At 35.1% G+C, this 20,745-nt stretch overlaps 1 protein-coding gene across 3 annotated transcripts in view; it reads right to left on the reverse strand.

Moving 5' to 3' along the window:
* CWC27 (CWC27 spliceosome associated cyclophilin) overlaps positions 1–20,745 on the reverse strand; it is a 196,450-nt gene that overhangs the window by 96,855 nt on the left and 78,850 nt on the right. For all 3 annotated transcript variants that reach the window (XM_078067278.1, XM_078067279.1, XM_078067280.1), the window contains one exon: positions 4,966–5,069. In XM_078067278.1, coding sequence (XP_077923404.1) covers positions 4,966–5,069 — 104 coding nt within the window. The remainder of the gene's footprint in view (positions 1–4,965; positions 5,070–20,745) is intronic.

Here is a 20,745-nt window from a genome sequence, read left to right on the forward strand (position 1 = left end):
TATTTTTTTGTCATAATGGAATTTAAGGAGTTAATAAAAAGGAAATACTTAACAGTAAAACATTATAAAAATAGGAATAGCACATTTTATTTATCTTATATTTATATAGAGAGAAACAGATGGGTCCTGATTTTAAAGTAACTTGCCCAAGGTGATAAAAGAGATTTAGAAGTACAGCTATAGTTAGAATATAAATTCCTGTTGTCTGTATAAATCTGGCTAAGGATCTGGCCCAAGAAACTGGGTAAAGATTGTAAGACCAAAGGAATATTGCTCTCTGACCAAAGGAGATTTCATAAAATGACAGAAGCCCCAATAAAGTATCACATCTATTAGAACACTTGGCTAAATGCTAAGTGGGAGGCCTCGATTCACACAAGAAGGCCAGAACTGGGTTGATTAAAGCACAGGCATTAGAATACAAAGCTTTTTTGCTCTGATGGGTTTATTCCCAAGTACTTTTAATCTGAGGATGTTACATTAAATTCTAAAGTGAAGTGGCAATAGTCAGCAAGTGTTAGCCAGGTAACTTCAAAAAATCAGGAAATAATACTACTGGATGCTTTACTTAAGCATGTAGACAAGCTTACAACCCTTTTAACAAAGAATATGATTATGGAAATGTAATTGTGAAAGCACATGAAAGGAATATTTATTTTGAAATTTTGATTTATGTTGTGTTTATATATAGCTATATTGATTACAGGCTTTAACTGCAACTAACACAGTATTAAAATTCAAAATTTCCATTTGTAGGATTTGGATAGGACAAAATGGAACCAGAAATAGCTATATTTTTCTCCTTACAAATTTAAAATTATTTTTATATAGCACTGTAAATTTATTAAAGGTCTTCTCATTATCTAATTTACTTCTTACAAGAACCTTGAGGGGTACACAAAGCATTTTCTACCTGGATTTATAGTAAGAAAATGGAGTCACACAGGCTTAAATAACTTCACTGCTAGTAACTGGACTTAAAAATCTTAATACATTCCTGTTTATTTTTTGAGAAGATATAATACTCTAAAGTATTCTTATAACTTGTAGTGTTACATATAACAAGCACTTAGTATTACTATCAAAATTACTATTAAAAATACCAAAATTAGTATATTTTTAGTCTGTCTATACTAGCAGATGTGGTACATGCATCCAGATGGAAATTCATTTAGCAGATAGGTCTATATTACACAACAGTTTACACACCAAAATATCTAAAAGCCTTTTTTTAAATATAGATTATCTCCTTTTAAGTTTACTGGCAATATTGGCAATATACCATATCTAGATCAATATTGGCAATATACTATATCTAGAAATTTAATTTCTAGATATACTATATAATATTCAAAAGACCAAATCATCCAGAGTTGTGACACTACTCAGATAATTTAGTCTTGGATTAAAATAAAATGTTTTATAAAAGCCAGATATGCAGCCATATAGCCCAATCAAGAAATCTTCCTGAATAGGTTCAGCTGATGTATGAAGTTATAGAGCCAAAGTCAAATAATACTTTCAACTTCTTTCCCTGTGATGATCTTACTATGAAAATGCTTATGAGAACCTTTGGATCTGTTCCCAGAGTTTATACAGTTTTAACCATGGAATATCTTTCAGCTGGGAAGATAGGCTAAGTTCTGACATTCAGGGATGCTTAAAATTCTACTTTGTTTCCAAAATGCTGTGCAGTGAGATGTCTCATGGTGTCATTTTTAATCATGGGGCAAGAAGGAAAACTAGACTTAAAAACTCCATAGAAACATGTGAATTTCAAACATAATGTAGTGTTTACTGAAATTCACAAATCTTTCATAATATACAATTTTCTAGCATCAGCCATACTAGTCAATTTAAAAAGGTAAAGTAAGTTTAGAGGAAATACAATTCCAAGAAAAAGGTAATTCATAATGCATCATAGATAGGGGCTAAAAGCAAATTTTGTTCAGTAGTCTAATAAGATGGTGATATAACAATATTGCTTCTAACAGCACTGTAAAATTATGAGAATCAAAATAAAAAGACTGACTTAGTGCCTAGATCTTGGTTTCTTATTGCCAAATACAATGGAAAACGAGCATTTCTTGGAGAAGTGGTTAATTTCAGGCCTGGAGAGGGGAAAACGCAAGATCAACCTGGAGCATCTTGTGCTTGAAAGTAAAAATGTGCTCAAAGTTGGGAGCAAGTTGCAAAGACACAGGAGCCAACCTGAAGGAACTACTAATGATCAATTCTGGTACTATATGAGCAACAAAATAAATAATGATAGTTTGGGATTATAATACATAGAACAAAATAAATATTCACAAGCCCAAATTGATGTAAATAAGTAAATAAATACATAAAGAGAGAGAGATCTTTCTTATAGAAGAATTCCAAGTAATAAAAATAGTGGGAATCAGGGAAATAAAGTCACCACTAGAACACCACCGTAAATAACTGTTGCCTATAGGCAAGATCCACCAATGGATACTAAAATTAGTGGGGGGAAGCTTGAAAAGAAACAGGATAGAGGGTGTCGAAGTATTTTTTCCCCATCTACTTAAAAGCTCAAAGGGAAAAAGTAACTTTAGAATGTAGCAGCTCAACAGACACTACTTTAAACTAGTGATCCAGGTAGTATCATGACTAAAAAGACAATAGGTAACTTTATAATGCACTGGGAAGGACATATCATTTCTGTGGCAATCTTGCCAAAAAAAAATGCATAACCTTAATCTAATCATGAGAAAACATCAGACAAACTCAAATAAGACATTCTACAAAATATCTAACCAGGACTCTTCAAAGTGTCAAGAACATGAAAGACAAGAAAAGAATGAAGAACTGTCACAGATCAGAGGAGACTAAGAAGAGACATGATGACTAAATGTAATATGGAATTCTGGATGGACAAATAGAACAGAAAAAGGTCGTTAGTGGGAAAACTGGTGAAATTCTAATAAGGTCTGTAGTTAGTCAAGAGTAATGTATCAACATTAATTGCTTGGTTTTAATCATTGTACTATGGTTATGTAAGACCTTAACATTAAAAGTATATGGGAACTCTGTAACTTTTTTGCAGGACTAAAATTATTTAAAAATAAAACAATCAAAAATAAATTAATAAAATGCCCCACTTTTTGTGGAAGCTAATTTTAACTGACATTCAGATTTAAGGAAAATCCAGGTATTTCTAGAAGATATAAGCAACATTAAATTCAGAAAAGTAATTACTAATATAATTCTCTAATTATGGTATAAAAAAGGTTTTAACGTGGCTAATTTTCTCATTAAGAGACTGAAATAAGCTCTAGAAGAATCTTCTCTTTCGTGTTAAGAAATCATTCTAAGATTCAAACCTTTCTTTAATTGCATTTAATATTTCAAAGGCAAATTAATAAGTTAAAACAGCACTTCTTATATCTAATATAAGCCTTAACTGTAGAGCACTATTACAGTAATTATGTATTTCCAATTCTCTCACTCCTAGATCATAAACTACAAAGGCAAGAACCATCCATCTCTTGCCAACTTCATACCTCTGGCCCTGCATGGTTCTTGAGACATGGGCATACTAATAATTATTAGCTCAAAAATGCATTGAAAGTTCAAGGAAAAGCTTTTCTTAGTTGAAAGGAATTACTTTCATATATTTAAAATGCTTTTAATTATAAGGAACGATACTCTGAGAAAATTATGTCTAAACTTAAAAATAAAATAACCCTCACTATACTTCTTTCAAATCTCAGTATTGCCAATATAGCTTGTTTCTCTTCTGGGTTATACTTTACCTACATGACCTAGTCATACATAAGTTTATCCTTTCTTTCAAATTCAGCTTGTAATTTGTGTCATTATAGTGAGTTAATTTTTTAATAGTTTCATTCAAATATATTTCAGTGACTTTGAATTCTTCCTGAAGTACCTGCCTTTATTTACTATAATAGTCAGTTGTGGATATGATGCAAATAATCTAAGAACTATGTCCTTTAGATAGTTATGTGGTATTACTTTTGGTACTTAAAAGTCAATACTAATGCCTATGGCCAAAAGCTGTACCAGTGTTCTGTATTAGAATATGTAATCTTGAAGGCTAGATGTGGCATCTTTTTCTTTGATATATCTCCAGTAACTGTTACAGAATCTGGTAGATAAAAGTACTTCTTGATGTCCAAAAAGCAGGAGAATATAGAAGACATATGCATAAAGCAGATTTGTTAAGCCAAATTTAGTACATATTATTAAAGCCAACAATAAAATTTCTGATCATGTTCACTGGATCCACAGTGTAATTTATCATTGTGAAAAGAAAACAGAGGGTTCCAATCTGTTAATTTGGAAATTGGACATTACGTGTTTTATAGATGAAACAGCTTTAAACTAAAGATCATCAGTGAAATAGCTTTTTAAAAGCCCTTTTAGCTTCATAAAAATCATAGTAAAATGAAGAACACATTTAACCTGTATAAATAGCAGGGTATTATTTTGGTTGGATTTTGATCAGCTTTATTAGTATTTTAGATTTTCAGTGTCTTAACATAAACAAAAAAACAAAAACAAGACTTTATATTTCATACTATTCAAACCAATGCACAAATGTTTACAAGTGCCAAACATAGGGCCTAAATGCTTTTCTTAATGTTTTAAAGGGTATACAATATAAAAAATGAACATTCCATTCTTGTGCACTCCTAGATAGGTGTTATGGTATTTAAGTTTTGTCTGATGTGAAGTCTGTTAGTTTTCATTAAGCTTTTTAGAATAATAGTTATGATCATGTTTGCCTGAATTTACTTCTTAGACAAAATCTTAACTAGAAATTTATTTTATTGGCTAACTATCCAAAGAAAGTATTAAAAAAAAAAAAAAGCAAAACTCAGGAAGGAAGGAGGAGGGAAAGAGGAGAAAAGGAAGGAAGAGGAGATGGATGGAAGAAGGAAATGTACCAAGTGAAAATAAAAACCTGATAAATATCCTTACCTTCACTTTTCTTTTCTGCTTGTTTTGCTGCATTTTCTGCTTTTTTTTGTTTTGCTGCTAAGAGTTCCCGCTTTAACTGTCTTGCTTCTTTTCTGAGCTCGTCACTGTAAAGCAAAAACAGTTATGTAAGTATATAATACACTGAAAGAGAAAACTGCTTAGCAAAAACAGGATTATTGGTTTTCAGGTACACTAAATCTCTAAGAAAAACAAAATAAATAATGTAATACATTTTGTTTCTTACATGTCTATTGTGGTATGGAAACATAGCTAAGGGATATTTTAAGAGCTGCAACTTTTCATAATAGCAATATAACATGAATTACCTATAAAATATACTCCCTTTCAAATATATCAAACAGAATAAATAAGTGATCAATGACCCACTGTTCTCCTTCTAATTCAGCTGTGAATTTAACATTCTAGTTCCAGTTTAATAAATCATGGAGATCCTGAATCAAAACAAAATTTTAAGAGAAATTCTATTCTCTAAACCTGTATATACACAAAAAGATGTAGCTTTAAAACTTGATGAATTCCTGAACTGGCACCAGTAGCTACCATTTATTAAGCAATTACATGCTAGGTGCAGTGCTAAAATGCTTTAAACTGAATTTTTAAAATTCAATTTTTAACTCATATAATACCACAATTTGGCAAATAATTTCCTCTTCTGTGAAACCTAGCAGGCTGCGGTATTCTGATGATTAATACAATCATATATTAAAGGTAAACTGAGATGTAAATACTGACTTCACTACAAGTTGCTACGTGACTAGTTTCTACAAGCCAGTTTTAGGGCAGATTCACATTCATGTGCTTGGTACCCATGACGTGAACAATTAGGGTCACTTGTGACCAGTCAAAACTTTGCATTTCACATCTGTGAATATCAGGCATCCACTCTATTTCAATAAAAGCTAAAATGGATAACAGATACTCAAAGAACATTGTAAATCTGAGTAGGTAACAGGTCTGGAAAAGGTCTAAAAGAAATCCAAGCCAAGCTTTTGTGAAATCTTAAGTCTAAATAGTTCCATACTACGATTCAACCTTTGTGCTTCTTCTTGATCCCCAAATCTTATACTTTGTTTTTTTTTTTCCCTTTTAAAACACTGTCCTGTATCAGTTACCAAACTGATAGGTCTTACAATGTGCACAGCTCAGTTCTTTTTACCTTTATCAAACACATATAGCTTTATTTTCTATCTGCTTTGCCTCCAAGATCCTGAATTCTGAAACTTCCCTTTCTGATCAAAATCTACTACCTTTTTAACTTTCTCAGTCTTTCATTCCTATTGAACCTGTGCTCACTTATGTTATAATGAAAGCCAACACCTTTATAGTTCATGATCCATCAGCCCTATTCTTACCCACCTGGCACTCTAACCATTCTAGATGATCCGGTCAATTATTTCACTAATATCCCCACCAGCACCTTTAATTTTCTTGATTTGTTTGTCCTTATGAATATATCATAATCACCTAGAAGAATTTGTTCACAACATGCTCCAGGAGACAAACCTCCAGAGAATATTATTTTGTTAGATGTTGAGATGTTGCCTGGGAATTTGCCCTTGTAACAGGTTCCCCAGGTGATTCCAATATGCATTCAGGTTTGGGATCCAGTACATTAGGACTGCCCTATAGCAATTATCTTCTCTTCCTTACAACTCCAAGCACTCCTACTTCACTGATCCTTTCATTCAGCCAACAAACATACTCAAATTTCCCTGGACTCTGCTCCAATCAAGTGATGATTATCTTCATCAGTGGACTCCTTCCCTGAAAGAACAGTTTATGTATAGAGTCTACTTTCTCAACCTTGAACTTCTTAATCTCTTGCAATCTATCCTTCTTATACTCTACTGAAACTGCTTCCGTATCAACCAAATTCAATGGTCTTTTCTTAGGCTGCCTTTTCCTCTTTGGCTTCTCTATCATTCAATGATATTACCCACTCCTTCCTTCTTGAAATTCTATTCTAATCAGACTATGTATCACTTTAGAGTCTTGATTCTCCAATTCTTATTGTCTTAATTACTTGTTCTGTTCTCAGCCTATAACATTTTTCTCATTTCCATATCCTGTACACTGGCATTTTTATCTAATCTCATAACATCAAATATCACTTTTATATATGTTATTTCTAAATCTGGATGTTTTGTCCTGATTTTTTGGTCCTGCATTTCTAACTATCCATTACAAATCTCCATGTACATTAGTGCTGTCCAATAGAATTATAAGGTAAGACATATATGCAATTTTAAGTTTCTTAGGAACCACATTAAAAAAAGATAAAAGGAAACAGGTTAAATTAATCTTAAGAACTTATTTTAACTCAGTAATTTAGTATGTCCAAAATATCACTATTTCAACATGCAACCAATATAAAAATATTAATACAATATTTTACATTCTTTTTCGTATTAAATGTTCTAAATCTGGTACAGGACATCTCATTACATTAGTACATTAAACTAGTCACATTTCGAGGTCCCAGATCTAGATGGATAGCGGAGGCTAGATGCTGCATAATTACAAACTATGTTCAAACTTGAAGTCATCTCTTCCCTGCCCAAATCTGTTCCTTTTCTGGAAGTCTCTATGTGATTGTGGAACCATTTTCCTCCTAATGACCAGACTTTAAACTTCCTCTGGGACTGTTCCCCCACCCTTTCACCGAATCACTGTCGAAATATGTCATTTTCTAATCTCTCTCATATATAGCTACTCCTCTTGACTCTCAACATCAATGCCTAGTTTAGGCTCTCACTATGTATTCCTCAGATAAATGTAATTACTTCCTATTTCTTGAAGTTACTTGAGCACAGGGAATAGCAACCACATCTTTGCTCTATCTGCTAAATACCATTATCTTTTTATTATACTATTTTTAAAAAATTTTAATTTGGTAAGTAATTCAGAAATTTAGATGTTTTCTGAATACTAAGGTCTTTGAGGAAAGGACTATTTTGAAAGTTGAATAGGAAATACTGCATGATGACTGAACAAACTAATTATGAGAGTAATTTGAAGTATGTAAAATAGGAGAGGCAATGGCAGTGTATACTGTTGTAGAGGCAGTAAAGCATAATAATCAACAGGATTAACTTCGAATTCAGAAAGTCCTGATTTAAAGGCTAACTCTATCACTTATTATCTGAGCGACCTAAGAACAATTACTTATCTGAGACTCAGTTTCTTCAACTATAAAATGGGGGTAAGATATTTAAAATATTGGGCACCGAATACATGTTCAACAGATGGTAGCTATTATTATTTAGATCATGTTTAAAATAGCACTACAGTTAAGGATTGTTTGTGATGTAGGAATATTTCTTTATTATGTTATTTACTATAAATAAATGTTACGTCTATTACATATGGAGATTAACTCTGTTCATAATTTTTATAAAGGGCAATAAACGCATAATGCCAGCTTCTAAAGATCTATCCTTAAATAGTCAAAGACTTGGATGCACTATTTTTTTTTTTTTAAAGATTTTATTTATTTATTTGAGAGAGAGAATGAGATAGAGAGAGCATGAGAGGGGGGAGGGTCAGAGGGAGAAGCAGACTCCCCGCTGAGCAGGGAGCCCGATGCGGGACTCGATCCCGGGACTCCAGGATCATGACCTGAGCCGAAGGCAGTCGCTTAACCAACTGAGCCACCCAGGCGCCCATGGATGCACTATTGAAGTAGCCATAATAACATACAAACTAAATAAGGATGAATACAAACTCAAAAAAGACAAAGTGAGACAGAGAAGGGAAGGTCTATAAGATTATTAAAAATTGCTTCATTATACTGGATTTTTCAAATGATTCAGAATTTACAACATTGTCAAAATCTTCCAGACTACTGGAACAACGCTATTTGTTGCTACTTGTGGAATCCATAACTCCTGGAATGAAGTGAAAGTTTTTAAACTAGTCCTTAGGTCACAGTCTAATTTTAGGGTTCCCAATCTTATATTCTCTGGAATATAATCTTATCTACTGGCACTAGAATATATTTAAATGTGTTAAAATGAGAATAAAAATTGTAAGCCTGGAGTACATGTCACCTTATACTGCCAAATTAGGGGCTTGCTTTAGAGTCCAATCAGCATCTTTTTGCCCTCAGAGCCTAGCTTCTGTTTGTATGATAAAAGAAATGACTTCTGGGGTGCCTGGGTGGCTCAGTCAGTTAAGCATCCGATTCTTGATTTTGGCTCAGGTCATGATCTCAGGGTCCTGGGATCGAGCCCCACATCGGGCTCTGTACTCAGTGGGGAGTCTGCTTGAAGATTCTCTCTCTCTCCCTCTTCCTCTGTTCTCCCTCCCACCCCCATTCTCTCCCACTGTCAAAAAAAAGAAAGAAAAGCCTTCTGTAAACTATTAACTCTGAGCTAATTCATTTTTTTCCCTAATAAGTATGTTTCTAGTTTAAATTCATTTGAATTTTAATATGGTTTGTATGATATCACCATTATCCACCAGATAATTCTGCATTGTAATATTTTTTTATCTGGTCCAATGGAAAAAAGCATTTCTTTAAAGAAATCAGCCCAATAAAATATCAACAGCCTAGAAATTATAGTAGCCTTTATATATTTAATAACAGCAAAGAAATTACTAATTTATTCAATAACTTCTGGAGCATCTAATATCTGTACAGTACCATTCTGAGTGATGGCACAGAAGTCAAGGTGAATAAGGAGGGAAAGGAACCTAACTTAGCTAGATTCTTTAAATCAGTCACCTCCCTTACCACTTAATCTTCTCAATAACCTGTGGTATAGGCATTTTACAGATAAGAAGTCTGAGGCTTGTGGAGATTAAATACTTAGCCTGATGTCACACAATCTATCAGTAGCTGATAGAGGTCCAAACTAAAAATGGGATTGTCTGTATTCTTTACATTATAGTACACTAATACCTTGAGAAAATCTCCAAGGAGCCTAAATTCCAAGGAGGGACATAAATCTTGTACATAAATAAATAATAACAGTACATAATAAAAAGTGGAGACCTGCCATGACAAAGAAATGACTGAAGCATTTTGCAATTCATAGACGAAAAGATTACAGTAAGCTAAATAAGGGATGGCTTCACAGAGGAGAAATTTGACCTAAGCCCTGAAAGATGAATAGGAATTAACCACCCATGTGGAGATAAAGTGAAGAGGCACCTAAGCAGTGTGTTTAAATCAAGACAGGGAGGCAGGAAAACACAGGGTGAGTGTTAAAACATTATGCTATAGCATAAATATTTATAGGGGTTGGGGCTAGTAACAAAAGATAGAGCTAGGAAGAGAATCTGGGACAGAGTCTAAATGCCAAGCATTTATGAGTGACCAGGTGGGAATATTTTTCTCCAATTTCTCTACAGCTTTGAGCTTTCAATTTTTTTTTTTATACCCAATTTCCCACCTGCTCTTATTGCTTCATTTTACCTACTATCCACCTATTTTAATACCTTACTAGTAACCCATACACTATTTAAATTGCTGTCTTAGAAAAAGTAACTATGACTTCCTAATAACAAGTTTCAATGGCTTCCTTTTCGATGGTAACTTAGACCTTCATTAGGATCTTTCTTGACCACCTTACCTGTGACCTTTTGCAATCTCAGACATAGTGTCATGCCAGATCTTCTACATTTCTAATATTCTGTCTGTTTCCATTGGGTTCTACTCTTTGACCCCTGCTCCTCAAATTTAGGGGCTTCTCAGTAGCCTAGTCAACCCTCTCCCTTTCTCTTTAGATTTCATCCACATTCAGGACTTCAATTCCATCTATCTTGATGCACTCAATGTATAAAATCAAGACTGTTAGCCTGATGCTCTTTATATATTTCCACTTTCAAGCTTAAATCACATTTCTAAATGCCAGATGGTTACTTCTATTAGATAGTCCACAAGTGCATCAAATTTACCATTTAAAAGTCAGACTGATCACTTTGGCTTCTCAAAAAAATCACCTTATTTCTGTCTTTCCTATTTTTGACCACCAGAATGCTGGTTGTCAGGCCCACCTTCTACTATTACTCCCTTACTTTTTATAGCTGATTAGTGGTCACATCCTTCCTTCACGAAGTCTCTTCCTTTCTGTAGTCAGTGACAGCTGTTCGGATTTTCACAACTGCACTATCACACCAGCCCACCCACCTGGCCTGTGTGCCTCCGGTTTGGCCTTTCTTCCATTCATTTAGCATACTTACGCCATACCCTGTAATTCTACTCCCCTAATGTTCATAACTCCCCAAATCCTACTCAAGTGTGCACTACTTTGTTTCCCAAGCATCTGAGTCCCTCCTGTTAGCTACCTTCAAACTACTTTTTCAACCTAATCTCTCACATATCCTCTACAGTTACTCTAAATTTTAGCCAAAACATACCAGTCATATGTTGGTGAACTTTCAGCTTCAGTACACATATCCCCTTGTTCATGCTATTTCCATTTTACCTAAAATGATCTTTCCTCCCTATTTCCGTCTACTAAAATTTCCCTCAGCTTTCAGTACATTATAGAGAAAGTGGCACCTGAGCACAGCATTGGGGCAAGGTTGCCAACCTCACTGAGCCTTAGGTTTCTCATCTATAAACTGTGGCTGTATTCAGCATGTGTATTATAACAAGGCTGATGCAAAGATTGAGAATGAGTCAGAGTAAGAGCACTATCAGGGTTTCTTAGTGACAAATATACTACAATAAATTCATGACTTAAATTACACAAGCAATTTAAATAATTAAAACTTTAAATAAAAATTAATCATTTTAGTAAAAATTGATGGTAAAATGATACAAAGTGTTACACTATTAAAAGCATCTACTCTAATGTCATTGATGGGTTGTTTTTTCTTTTTAAATCTAATGTCCATTTCAAAGATTAAACAAAACATTTTGGTAAAAACAGAGACATGTTTGTCAGAAGACCTAGACCCAACATCATGATATGGCCACAAGCAATTAATCCTCCTTCCTTGCCTCAGTTTTACCATCACTCAAGTACATTCTGAGCAAGGTCAGAATCATTCTATTTCAACTTCTTTGTATTAAGGATCTTAAAACCCAGTATTGAAGGAAATGGTGAGATGCCAAATATAGTCATTTCATCTTAGATACAAAAAAGTGAAGTGTGAAGATAGTAAGAGATTTTTTTCAATATTGCCCAAGCCAAGAATGGAATTGTAAACATGATAGAGGCTCCTGATTCTTTATGTGGCTTCTCACTTAGTTTGCTAACTACTCACTGAGTGAACAGTACATTTAGAGTTGAATACCTTATTTTTTTTTAAGATTTTATTTATTTATTTGACAGAGAGCTATAGCGAGAGAGGGAACACAAGCAGCGGGAGTGGGAGAGGGAGAAGCAGGCTTCCCGCTGAGCAGGGAGCCCGATGCGGGGCTCGATCCCAGGACCCTGGGATCATGACCTGAGCCGAAGGCAGACGCTTAACGACTGAGCCACCCAGGCGCCCCTGAATACCTTATTTTTAAGCTGAACTTTTTTTTATACAACAGAAGACATTATGAATAAGTGACTACACGGGAAAGTTTTTATAACTATAGTGTGTGTGCATTTTTATCAGACTGTATTACTTTATAGTAGTAGTTGAAAATCTTGCAATGTTTTAAATTGTGCAGCTTTTCAACTTGAGACTGAGGATTTAAAATGGCAACAATTATCTTGCATAATTTTCAATCAGTTTTTATTTTTTCCCAGATGCTTTTTTAAAAGAAGATTTTATTTATTTCAGAGAGAGAGAGAGAGCCCGCACAAGTGAGGGGAGGTGCAAAGGGAGAGGGAGAGAGAATCTCAGGCAGACTCCCTGCTGAGTGCGGAGCCTGATGGTGGGGCTCGGTCTCACAATTCTGAGATCATGACCTGAGCCAAAACCAAGAGTAGGATGCTCAGTCAACTGAGCCACCCAGGTGCCCTCCCAGGTGCTTTTCTCTTTTTCTTGTTTCCAGGAATGTGCCTTAGGAAAATTTTGAGTTCTATCTGTTCTTTTTTCTTATGGCATGAGAAATATCATCTTAATGTTAGGGTGATGAACTCAAACACTGACCTTTTCTAACATTCACCTTCAAAAAAAAAAAAGATCTGACTGGTTGACATGCCTTTTTTTTTTTTAAAGATTTTATTTATTTATTTGAGAGAGAGCACAGAGGGAGAAGGAGACTCCTGCTGAGCAGTGAGCCTGATGTGGGGCTCGATCCCAAGACCCTGAGATCATGACCTGAGCCGAAAGGAGACGCTTAACCAACTGAGCCACTCAGGCACCCCATGTTTGACTTTTCAAAAGAACTCTAATCTATGAAAATGAAGTGGACAATAAATGAATTTGTTTAGAGACCTTATTAAGCAGGCTGACAGCTAAACATATGTCCATTACAGATCATTGTTTCTGGGACCATAGATGTAGTACTTGCAGTTAGCTTAAGCCTGCTATTTCCCAACATCTGATAAGAATTCATAACACATGGAAATGATTGCAAAGCAAACAGTACACCCTTCATGGTTTTCAGTCTGCTGCTTTAATCACAAAGATACTGAATCTGTTTGTAATGAAACAACAGCTTGGCTGTTGATGAAATCATAAAATAGCCATAATAATAGCCTATCAGAAGCATTAAAACTATAGATGTATGGTACGATTTTTAGGCTTATGGTATCATCAGCTGAAGTGGGGAATGGAGGTTTAGCATGGGCATCAGAAGGTATCATAATATGTTGTAGTTTATACATGAATTGTGAAAATACATACATATATCCAGGAAATATCTAACCAAATTAAATCAGGGAAACCCACTGTACGTTTAAAGCTCTGCTTTACCTATTACTCGCAGTCTGGCCTTAGATAATTAGGTTAAATCTAAGTCTTGGTTTCTGCATCTTGAGATGTGAAAAATACTAAGGTTGTAAGAAATGAATACAACACAATTCCATGGAAATTGCTTAGCATACTTAACATGATGCTCAAAATATGTACTCAACATTAGTTTGCTTCTATTATCATTAGTTTTTCTCAACCACACCACAAACACTATTTCTGTTTTTACTATTTACAGAATCAGTTACTGACCAACTAAGATCTCAGGCTAACTAAAGATTAAAACGGCAAATTCTTTCATTTTTCTCATGAATACATAGATTTCAAAAGCTTACTGATAAATTTTTGTATTTGATTCACTGCTTGGATTAAATACCACATGCAATGAAAATGAAAAATACAACAGTTTAAAACAACTAAAAATTACAAAATTCCCATATCCTAATTCTGGTCACTAAACACTTGGCACTGAACTGCTTATATTCTTCCATTATAATCTAGTTGAGAAGGTAAAGAACAAACAAGTCAACAAAGAAAAGTACATATACTTACAAATTCTATGAGGAAGGCTAAAGGAGAACCTACATTATTTTTAGTCTACGTGATCTTAAAAAGCATCTATCAAAAGATAAGGTTTAATTTGAGAGATAATGCTCTACATGTCCTTTACAATCTATTAAACCAATATGTAGGAATAGAAAGACTGTAATTTGGAAAGATGGAGGAGTCTAAATGCACCTACATACAGCCTTTAGAAAAATCTTACTCATTTCATATGAAAGATCACATTTATTTCTAAATAAAAAGTTTAGACATCTGATGTAGATTGCCATTAATTTTGTAAGATTTCTTTCAAATCTTATAAAGTTTTATTCTTTTCTAAAACAGACTGAACAGTGAATCCTGCACAAAATCATAAAATGTCCATAACAGTAGGTAATATTGCTATTCTGTCTAAACACCAAGTAAGAAGTGCAGAATCAAACATGTTATTTTACAGCAAGACCTTGGCTTAGCTAATATTTCACACAAGTGGAGTAAATTTGTTGTGGCAGAAATTCGGTCTTTAGCCATATGTCTATTCCACAATCCAACTTTACAAATGATATTAACTCAATATGAAAAACATGAGATTTCCATTTCCAGTAAGGCAACATATGAGGAAACCTGAAATTCTCTTGCAATCAAACACCTAGGAGAGCTGAATAAAGTACATTTTTAAAAAATATAATGAATGTATAACTTAGCTCTTTAAATACATAGCTTACCTTGCTAAAAACCTAAGGGCTGAAAAACAAGAAGAGGACTGAGAACCAGAGCAAGAAGCATTGCAACTGTTACTGGGATACTCTGAGTTAAGTGGTCTCAGTAACCTAGGATTGTGGGCTTTAACATGGGGTTTTAGTCATGAGGATCGAAGTAGTACTCCTACACATAAATCTAAAGATTCTCTACTCATAGGAAAGGTGAGAATAAACACATATACTAAAAAAACACAGAAAGACTACAAAGAAGATTGTCTCAGGTCCATGCAGGCTCTCAACCTAATGAATATTTTCAGGATATCTAAGGAGTATTTTTAATTAAAACCACCAGTGACCTATTATACTCTATTGTGCCTGTTGGAACAAAAGGCAAATTATCTCTGAAGGAAGAAATCTTCAGTCAGATTTCAAAGGACTCTGAAGAGTTCTTAAAAAAAAAAAAAAAAAAAGCTCCCAATAAAAAGATTTCATAATATACAAGGAAACAAGACATTGTGAGAATCAGAGGACTAACAAGTAATAATAGAACCTGACCCTCAAAACTTTAGACTGCAAAAATAAAACAAGTATATTTATTATATGGAGATAATAAAAAATTGAATACAAAATCTACATCAATAATTGGAAGAATCAAAACAACTTTCAAAAGGGACAAATAGAATAGCTAAACTCAATGAACTACTGAATAGCTGAAAAAAAGGGATTGAGTGAATTAGATATATCTGAAAACACACATAACACAGGATGCAAAACAGAAAAAAAATCAACAACTGTAGAGAGCTAAAAGAAATGGAAGACAGAATGAGAAAGTCCATTACAAGTAGAACTGCAGAAAGAGAAAACAGAAACGGGAATTGAGACAATAATGTCTGGGAATTTTCCAAAATTGCTGAAAAATATTAGTCTTAGATTCAGGAAGCTCAATGAATTCAAGCAAGATAAATAAAAAGAAAATCCAAATGTAGACATATCATAGTCAAAATGCAGAACACCACAAACTGATCTTAAAACAACCAGCATATGGGCACCTGACTGGCTCAGTCAGTTAAGCATCCCACTCTTGGTTTCGGCTCAGGTCATGATCTCATGGGTCCTGGAAATCAGCCCTGTGTCAGGCTACACACTTGGCAGGGAGTCTGCTGGAAGATTCTCTCCCTCTGTCTCCCCTCTCCAACCCCCCCCCCCCGCCCTGCATATGCTCACTCTCTCTCTCTCTCCCTCAAATAAAGTAAATGGATAAATCTTGAAAAAAAGAAAAAAAAAACAAGGATAAATCACTTAAAATTAAATTCACCTTTTTCTTGCACAGAGCAAGTAGCTGGACATATTGTGAGAATAAAGTAGTCATGGACTTATGCAACATAAAATGATGTCTTTCATTATTGTCATGAAAGCAAAGAACAAATAATGCCTGGATGCTTAAACAAAAATGATTATGGTCCTAACTAGCCTAACTATTTCAAGAATGCAAAATAATTGGTCAAAGTTAAGCTTGGGATATATTTCTACTAACGTACTATAGAGTAGGTTCTTACCCATTTTCTGGCCTCTAATGCTGCCTTGAGTATAAAGCAGAAGACAAGCCAATTACAGGTGTAAGATAAATGGGTGGGTCCAGGTGGTAGAAGGAGTACTAGCAGCAGCAAGAATATAAAAGACCGAAGGGGATTTAGCTGATAGCACAATCTGAGTCAACACCATGATGTGACTGTCCGAAAGAGTGTGTATGATTATAGGTCTCATTAAAAGAAGTAGGGGTTTCCCAATATGCACATTACATCTTTTGCAATTGTTCCACAGTCCTTGGATATTCTGCTCTATTTTGTTCTTTGTTGCCCTAGCTTTTTGGTTTTCAAAGATTCTATTGATATATATCCTCTAGCTCAGAGATTCTTTCCTCTGTGTCCAGTCTACTAATAAGCCCATTCAAAGGTAGTCTTCACTTCTCTTACAGTGTTTTTGATCTGTAGGATTTCTTTTTGGTTCCTTCTCATCTTTCCTCATCATTTTAGTCTTCATCTCTCTGCTTACATTGCCTGTCTGTCCTTTCATGTGGTCTACTTTATCCAGTAGAGTTGTCAGCATAGTAATGATGGTTGTTTCAAGTTCCCGGTCTGAGAATTCCAACATCCTTGCCATATCTGGCGCTGATGCTTGCTCCATCTCTTCAAATTGTGTCTTTTGCCTTTTGGTGTGGCTTGTAATTTTTTCCTGGTAGCCATTCATGATGTACTAGGTAAAAGGAACTGCTGTAAATAGGCCTTTAGTAATGTGGTGGTGAGGTGTGGGAGAGGATGCCCTATAGCCCTAGGATTAGGTATTAGTCTTTTAGTGATCCTATGCCTCTGGACTAGACTTCACAAGTGTTTCTCAGGTTTGTTTGTTTGTTTTTAAAGATTTTATTTATTTATTTGACAGAGGGTGAGAGAGGGAACACAAGCAGGGGGAGTGGGAGAGGGAGAAGCAGGCTTCCCACGGAGCAGGGAGCCCGATGTGGGGCTCGATCCCAGGACCCTGGGATCATGACCTGAGCCGAAGGCAGACGCTTAACGACTGAGCCACCCAGGAGCCCCTCTCAGGTTTGTTTTTGTTTTTTTTTGTCCCCCATTAGGTGGGGCAGGATGGCTACAGTGGACTGGAGTTTATATTTTCCTTCTCCCACATGAAAGGCTAGAGGAAACTGGAGTTGGGTGTTTCACTTCTGCCATAAGGAGGGCTAGAGCTAGAGGAAGTTGGCTATTTCCCTTCCCCCAGGTAAGTTAGGCTCTGATAATTCCCCAACAGGTTAGGCTCTAGTTAACTAGTTTTCCCTAAAGGCAAGCAAGAAGAAGACCATATTCTGTTATATTTCAAAATGATTCCTTTTACCTTTCCTCTGGAGGAGGCACTAGGGGATTTTTCTGTTATATTTACTATAAGAACCTAGTTGAACTCTCAGAGGTAAATCTCACAATGTTATGGGGAGGCCTCCCTATGACTGTGTCACCCTGGAGTTTTTAACTCTCAGATCTGTCCACACAGAGCCTCCAGCAATTCATCAACTGTAGTTCAGGTTTCTCATCCAGCACTGTTCTTTTTTTTTTTTTTTTTAAAGATTTTATTTATTTATTTGAGAGAGAGAGAATGAGAGACAGAGAGCAGGAAAGGGAGGAGGGTCAGAGGGAGAAGCAGACTCCCCGCTGAGCAGGGAGCCCGATGTGGGACTCGATCCCGGGACTCCAGGACCATGACCTGAGCCGAAGGCAGTCACTTAACCAACTGAGCCACCCAGGCGCCCTCCAGCACTGTTCTTATGGCAGTTTCTCCTTGTGCTCAGGTGAGCTACAACTCCCTGTGGTCACCTGTCTTTCCTTCCAATATTGGAGGAAGAAGTGTGCCCTCTTTCCTCACATCTGGTAGTGATCCAAGAAGAGGAAAAAGGCAAGGTTAAATAATTTTATTAAAAAAGAATATATTTTTATTTTACTTGAATTTAACATAAAAATACTAAATGGAAAACTAAAAGATTTTCTAAATTTTATATAAATGTTTCTTTGTGTCAAGAGATTTCTTAAGAAATTCTTCCATTTTATGAAAAAATGTTATAAAAATATTAGGAGAATGGAGTTTTTTTTTTTTTTAATGACATTTTAGGCTGTACTGATTCACTTCCTGCCCTAAAGGTTGAGGAAATTAGTATACTTCATATTTTTTCCATTTTTCCCTTCCTCCATTTTCCAATTTGGGTTAGTTATATTATTGTTTTTACATTGTCAATGTTCATAGCATTTATATGTAGAATTTTCACAGTTGTATAGTCTTAGTTTTATATGTAAATGGATTTATTATTCACCACCATCTCTTTTTCTCCTAGTCTTGAGTTTAAGAGATGTCTGGAATAATATTCACTTTCTGTTAATAATAGTTATTTCTGGATGTAGGTGTGTTGTTGTTTCAGGTTTCCTATTTTCTTCTTGCTCTGATATGCTCCCTTAATTTTTTATGAGTAGGAATCATTTTTACAAAAAAACTAAAGTCATTTAGAAAAAAAATTTAATGAGCTACATTTATCGCAGTATCTAACACTGTGATTCAATATATAGTACAGTCTAAATAAGTATAGGCATAAACTGAGGGAGAAATGGTATCAGAATACTAATCCTGGGAACCATCAGAGAGATGTGTGGAGGCTAGGGAAGAGAACTTTTATGAGAAGACATTTCAAACATAACACAGAGAATAAAAACCACTAAGAACATTGCAACAGATAAAATAATGTATACCAAAAAATTATGAGGTAATTTTTGTGAAGGTCATACTTAGTGGAAAATAAGCATTATGTAAATTATTTATTAAAGATTCCCCATTTCCCACAGTACTCTTGCTTTGCTAAGTTTGTTTTACTTACATCAAAATGACTTCAATATTATGTAAAAGTATGAAAATGTGAACAAATGATTTTAAGTAGAATACATGGTATGGATTAAATAAGGAAAGAAAGTGAGGCAGAAATTTTTTCTGGCATTCAGCTAGACTTTCATCAGCATGGATTAGAATGATATAAACCGGCTTCTAGAGGATCATAAGGTTTTATACAGTGTTTTTTTCACAAATGGAGTTGCAAATGGGTGGTCCTTTTAAATCACTGAAACTTTTCCCATTTTAAGTTTAAGGACTGTTAGTCCTGCCGTTGTTATCTAATGCATGTAGAGACACTGAGGTCCCTCCTTCACCTGCAAGACCCTTTTATGTGGCTCCTGGACCAGTTGTAATAAGGACAAAAAGTACATCATAAGCTTCCATTCTGCTCAAGAATGAGTCACACTATTTATTATAGGTAGATAAAATCAAGTCTAATCCAAGTGTAGCCTTTCTGATAGTAACTAAAAGATGGTGGTGGTGATGATGATATTATATCTTATTTTTTAATTTTAATTTCAGACTCTCTTCTCACTGGGTGGGTGGGAGTTCCCAAGTTCCCCAAGAAGTACTTTGCTTGCTTTTTCAAGACAGATGAGCCATTAGATAAATGGTGCTCTTACTTACCTGACTTTGAAGATTACTGTTCCTAACTGCCTAGTTTAATGAGCAAGCTTAGACTCTGAGTACAGATGCCTTCCCAAATCAAGTTCACTGCATCCTTTTGACCATGGGACTCTGATTTGGCTTGCCATCAAGTCAGTCTCCAACTAGAGTCAGGGTAACTTTTTCAAGCTCAATTTGACCTCATTGATTCCTTGCTACAGCACCCCTTGATGCTTAAAGTACATACTTGTTGACTTTACTACAAGGTTCTTCATGGTCTCAGCTATGCTTTAGTCTCTAGCTTTGTCTCTGGTGCCTCACCCCTTGCAGGCATTCCACACATTCTAAAACCCCATTAGTTCTTAGAATGTATCATAATCTTTGACACCTACTCCTCGTGGCCTACAACACTCCTCTCTTTCACTTCCCTTCTACTTAGAGCTCACATTTATCCTTCAAATCTCAGCTTCCATGTCACTTTCTCTGCAGAGACTTCTGAACTCCAATATGGGTACACAAGCTCCCTATGTTTATCCTTACTGTCACACTGATAATACCATATTTTAACTGCCTGTTACTTCTTTGTAATATCCACTAGTCCAATAAAACCAAGTCATTTTACTTTTATAACCCAAATAACTAGCACAGAATCTGACACATAAGCAGTATTCAGCGCTCAGTAAATATG

This window comes from Halichoerus grypus, chromosome 2 (genome assembly GCF_964656455.1).
Source record: "Halichoerus grypus chromosome 2, mHalGry1.hap1.1, whole genome shotgun sequence".
Lineage (NCBI taxonomy): Eukaryota > Metazoa > Chordata > Mammalia > Carnivora > Phocidae > Halichoerus > Halichoerus grypus.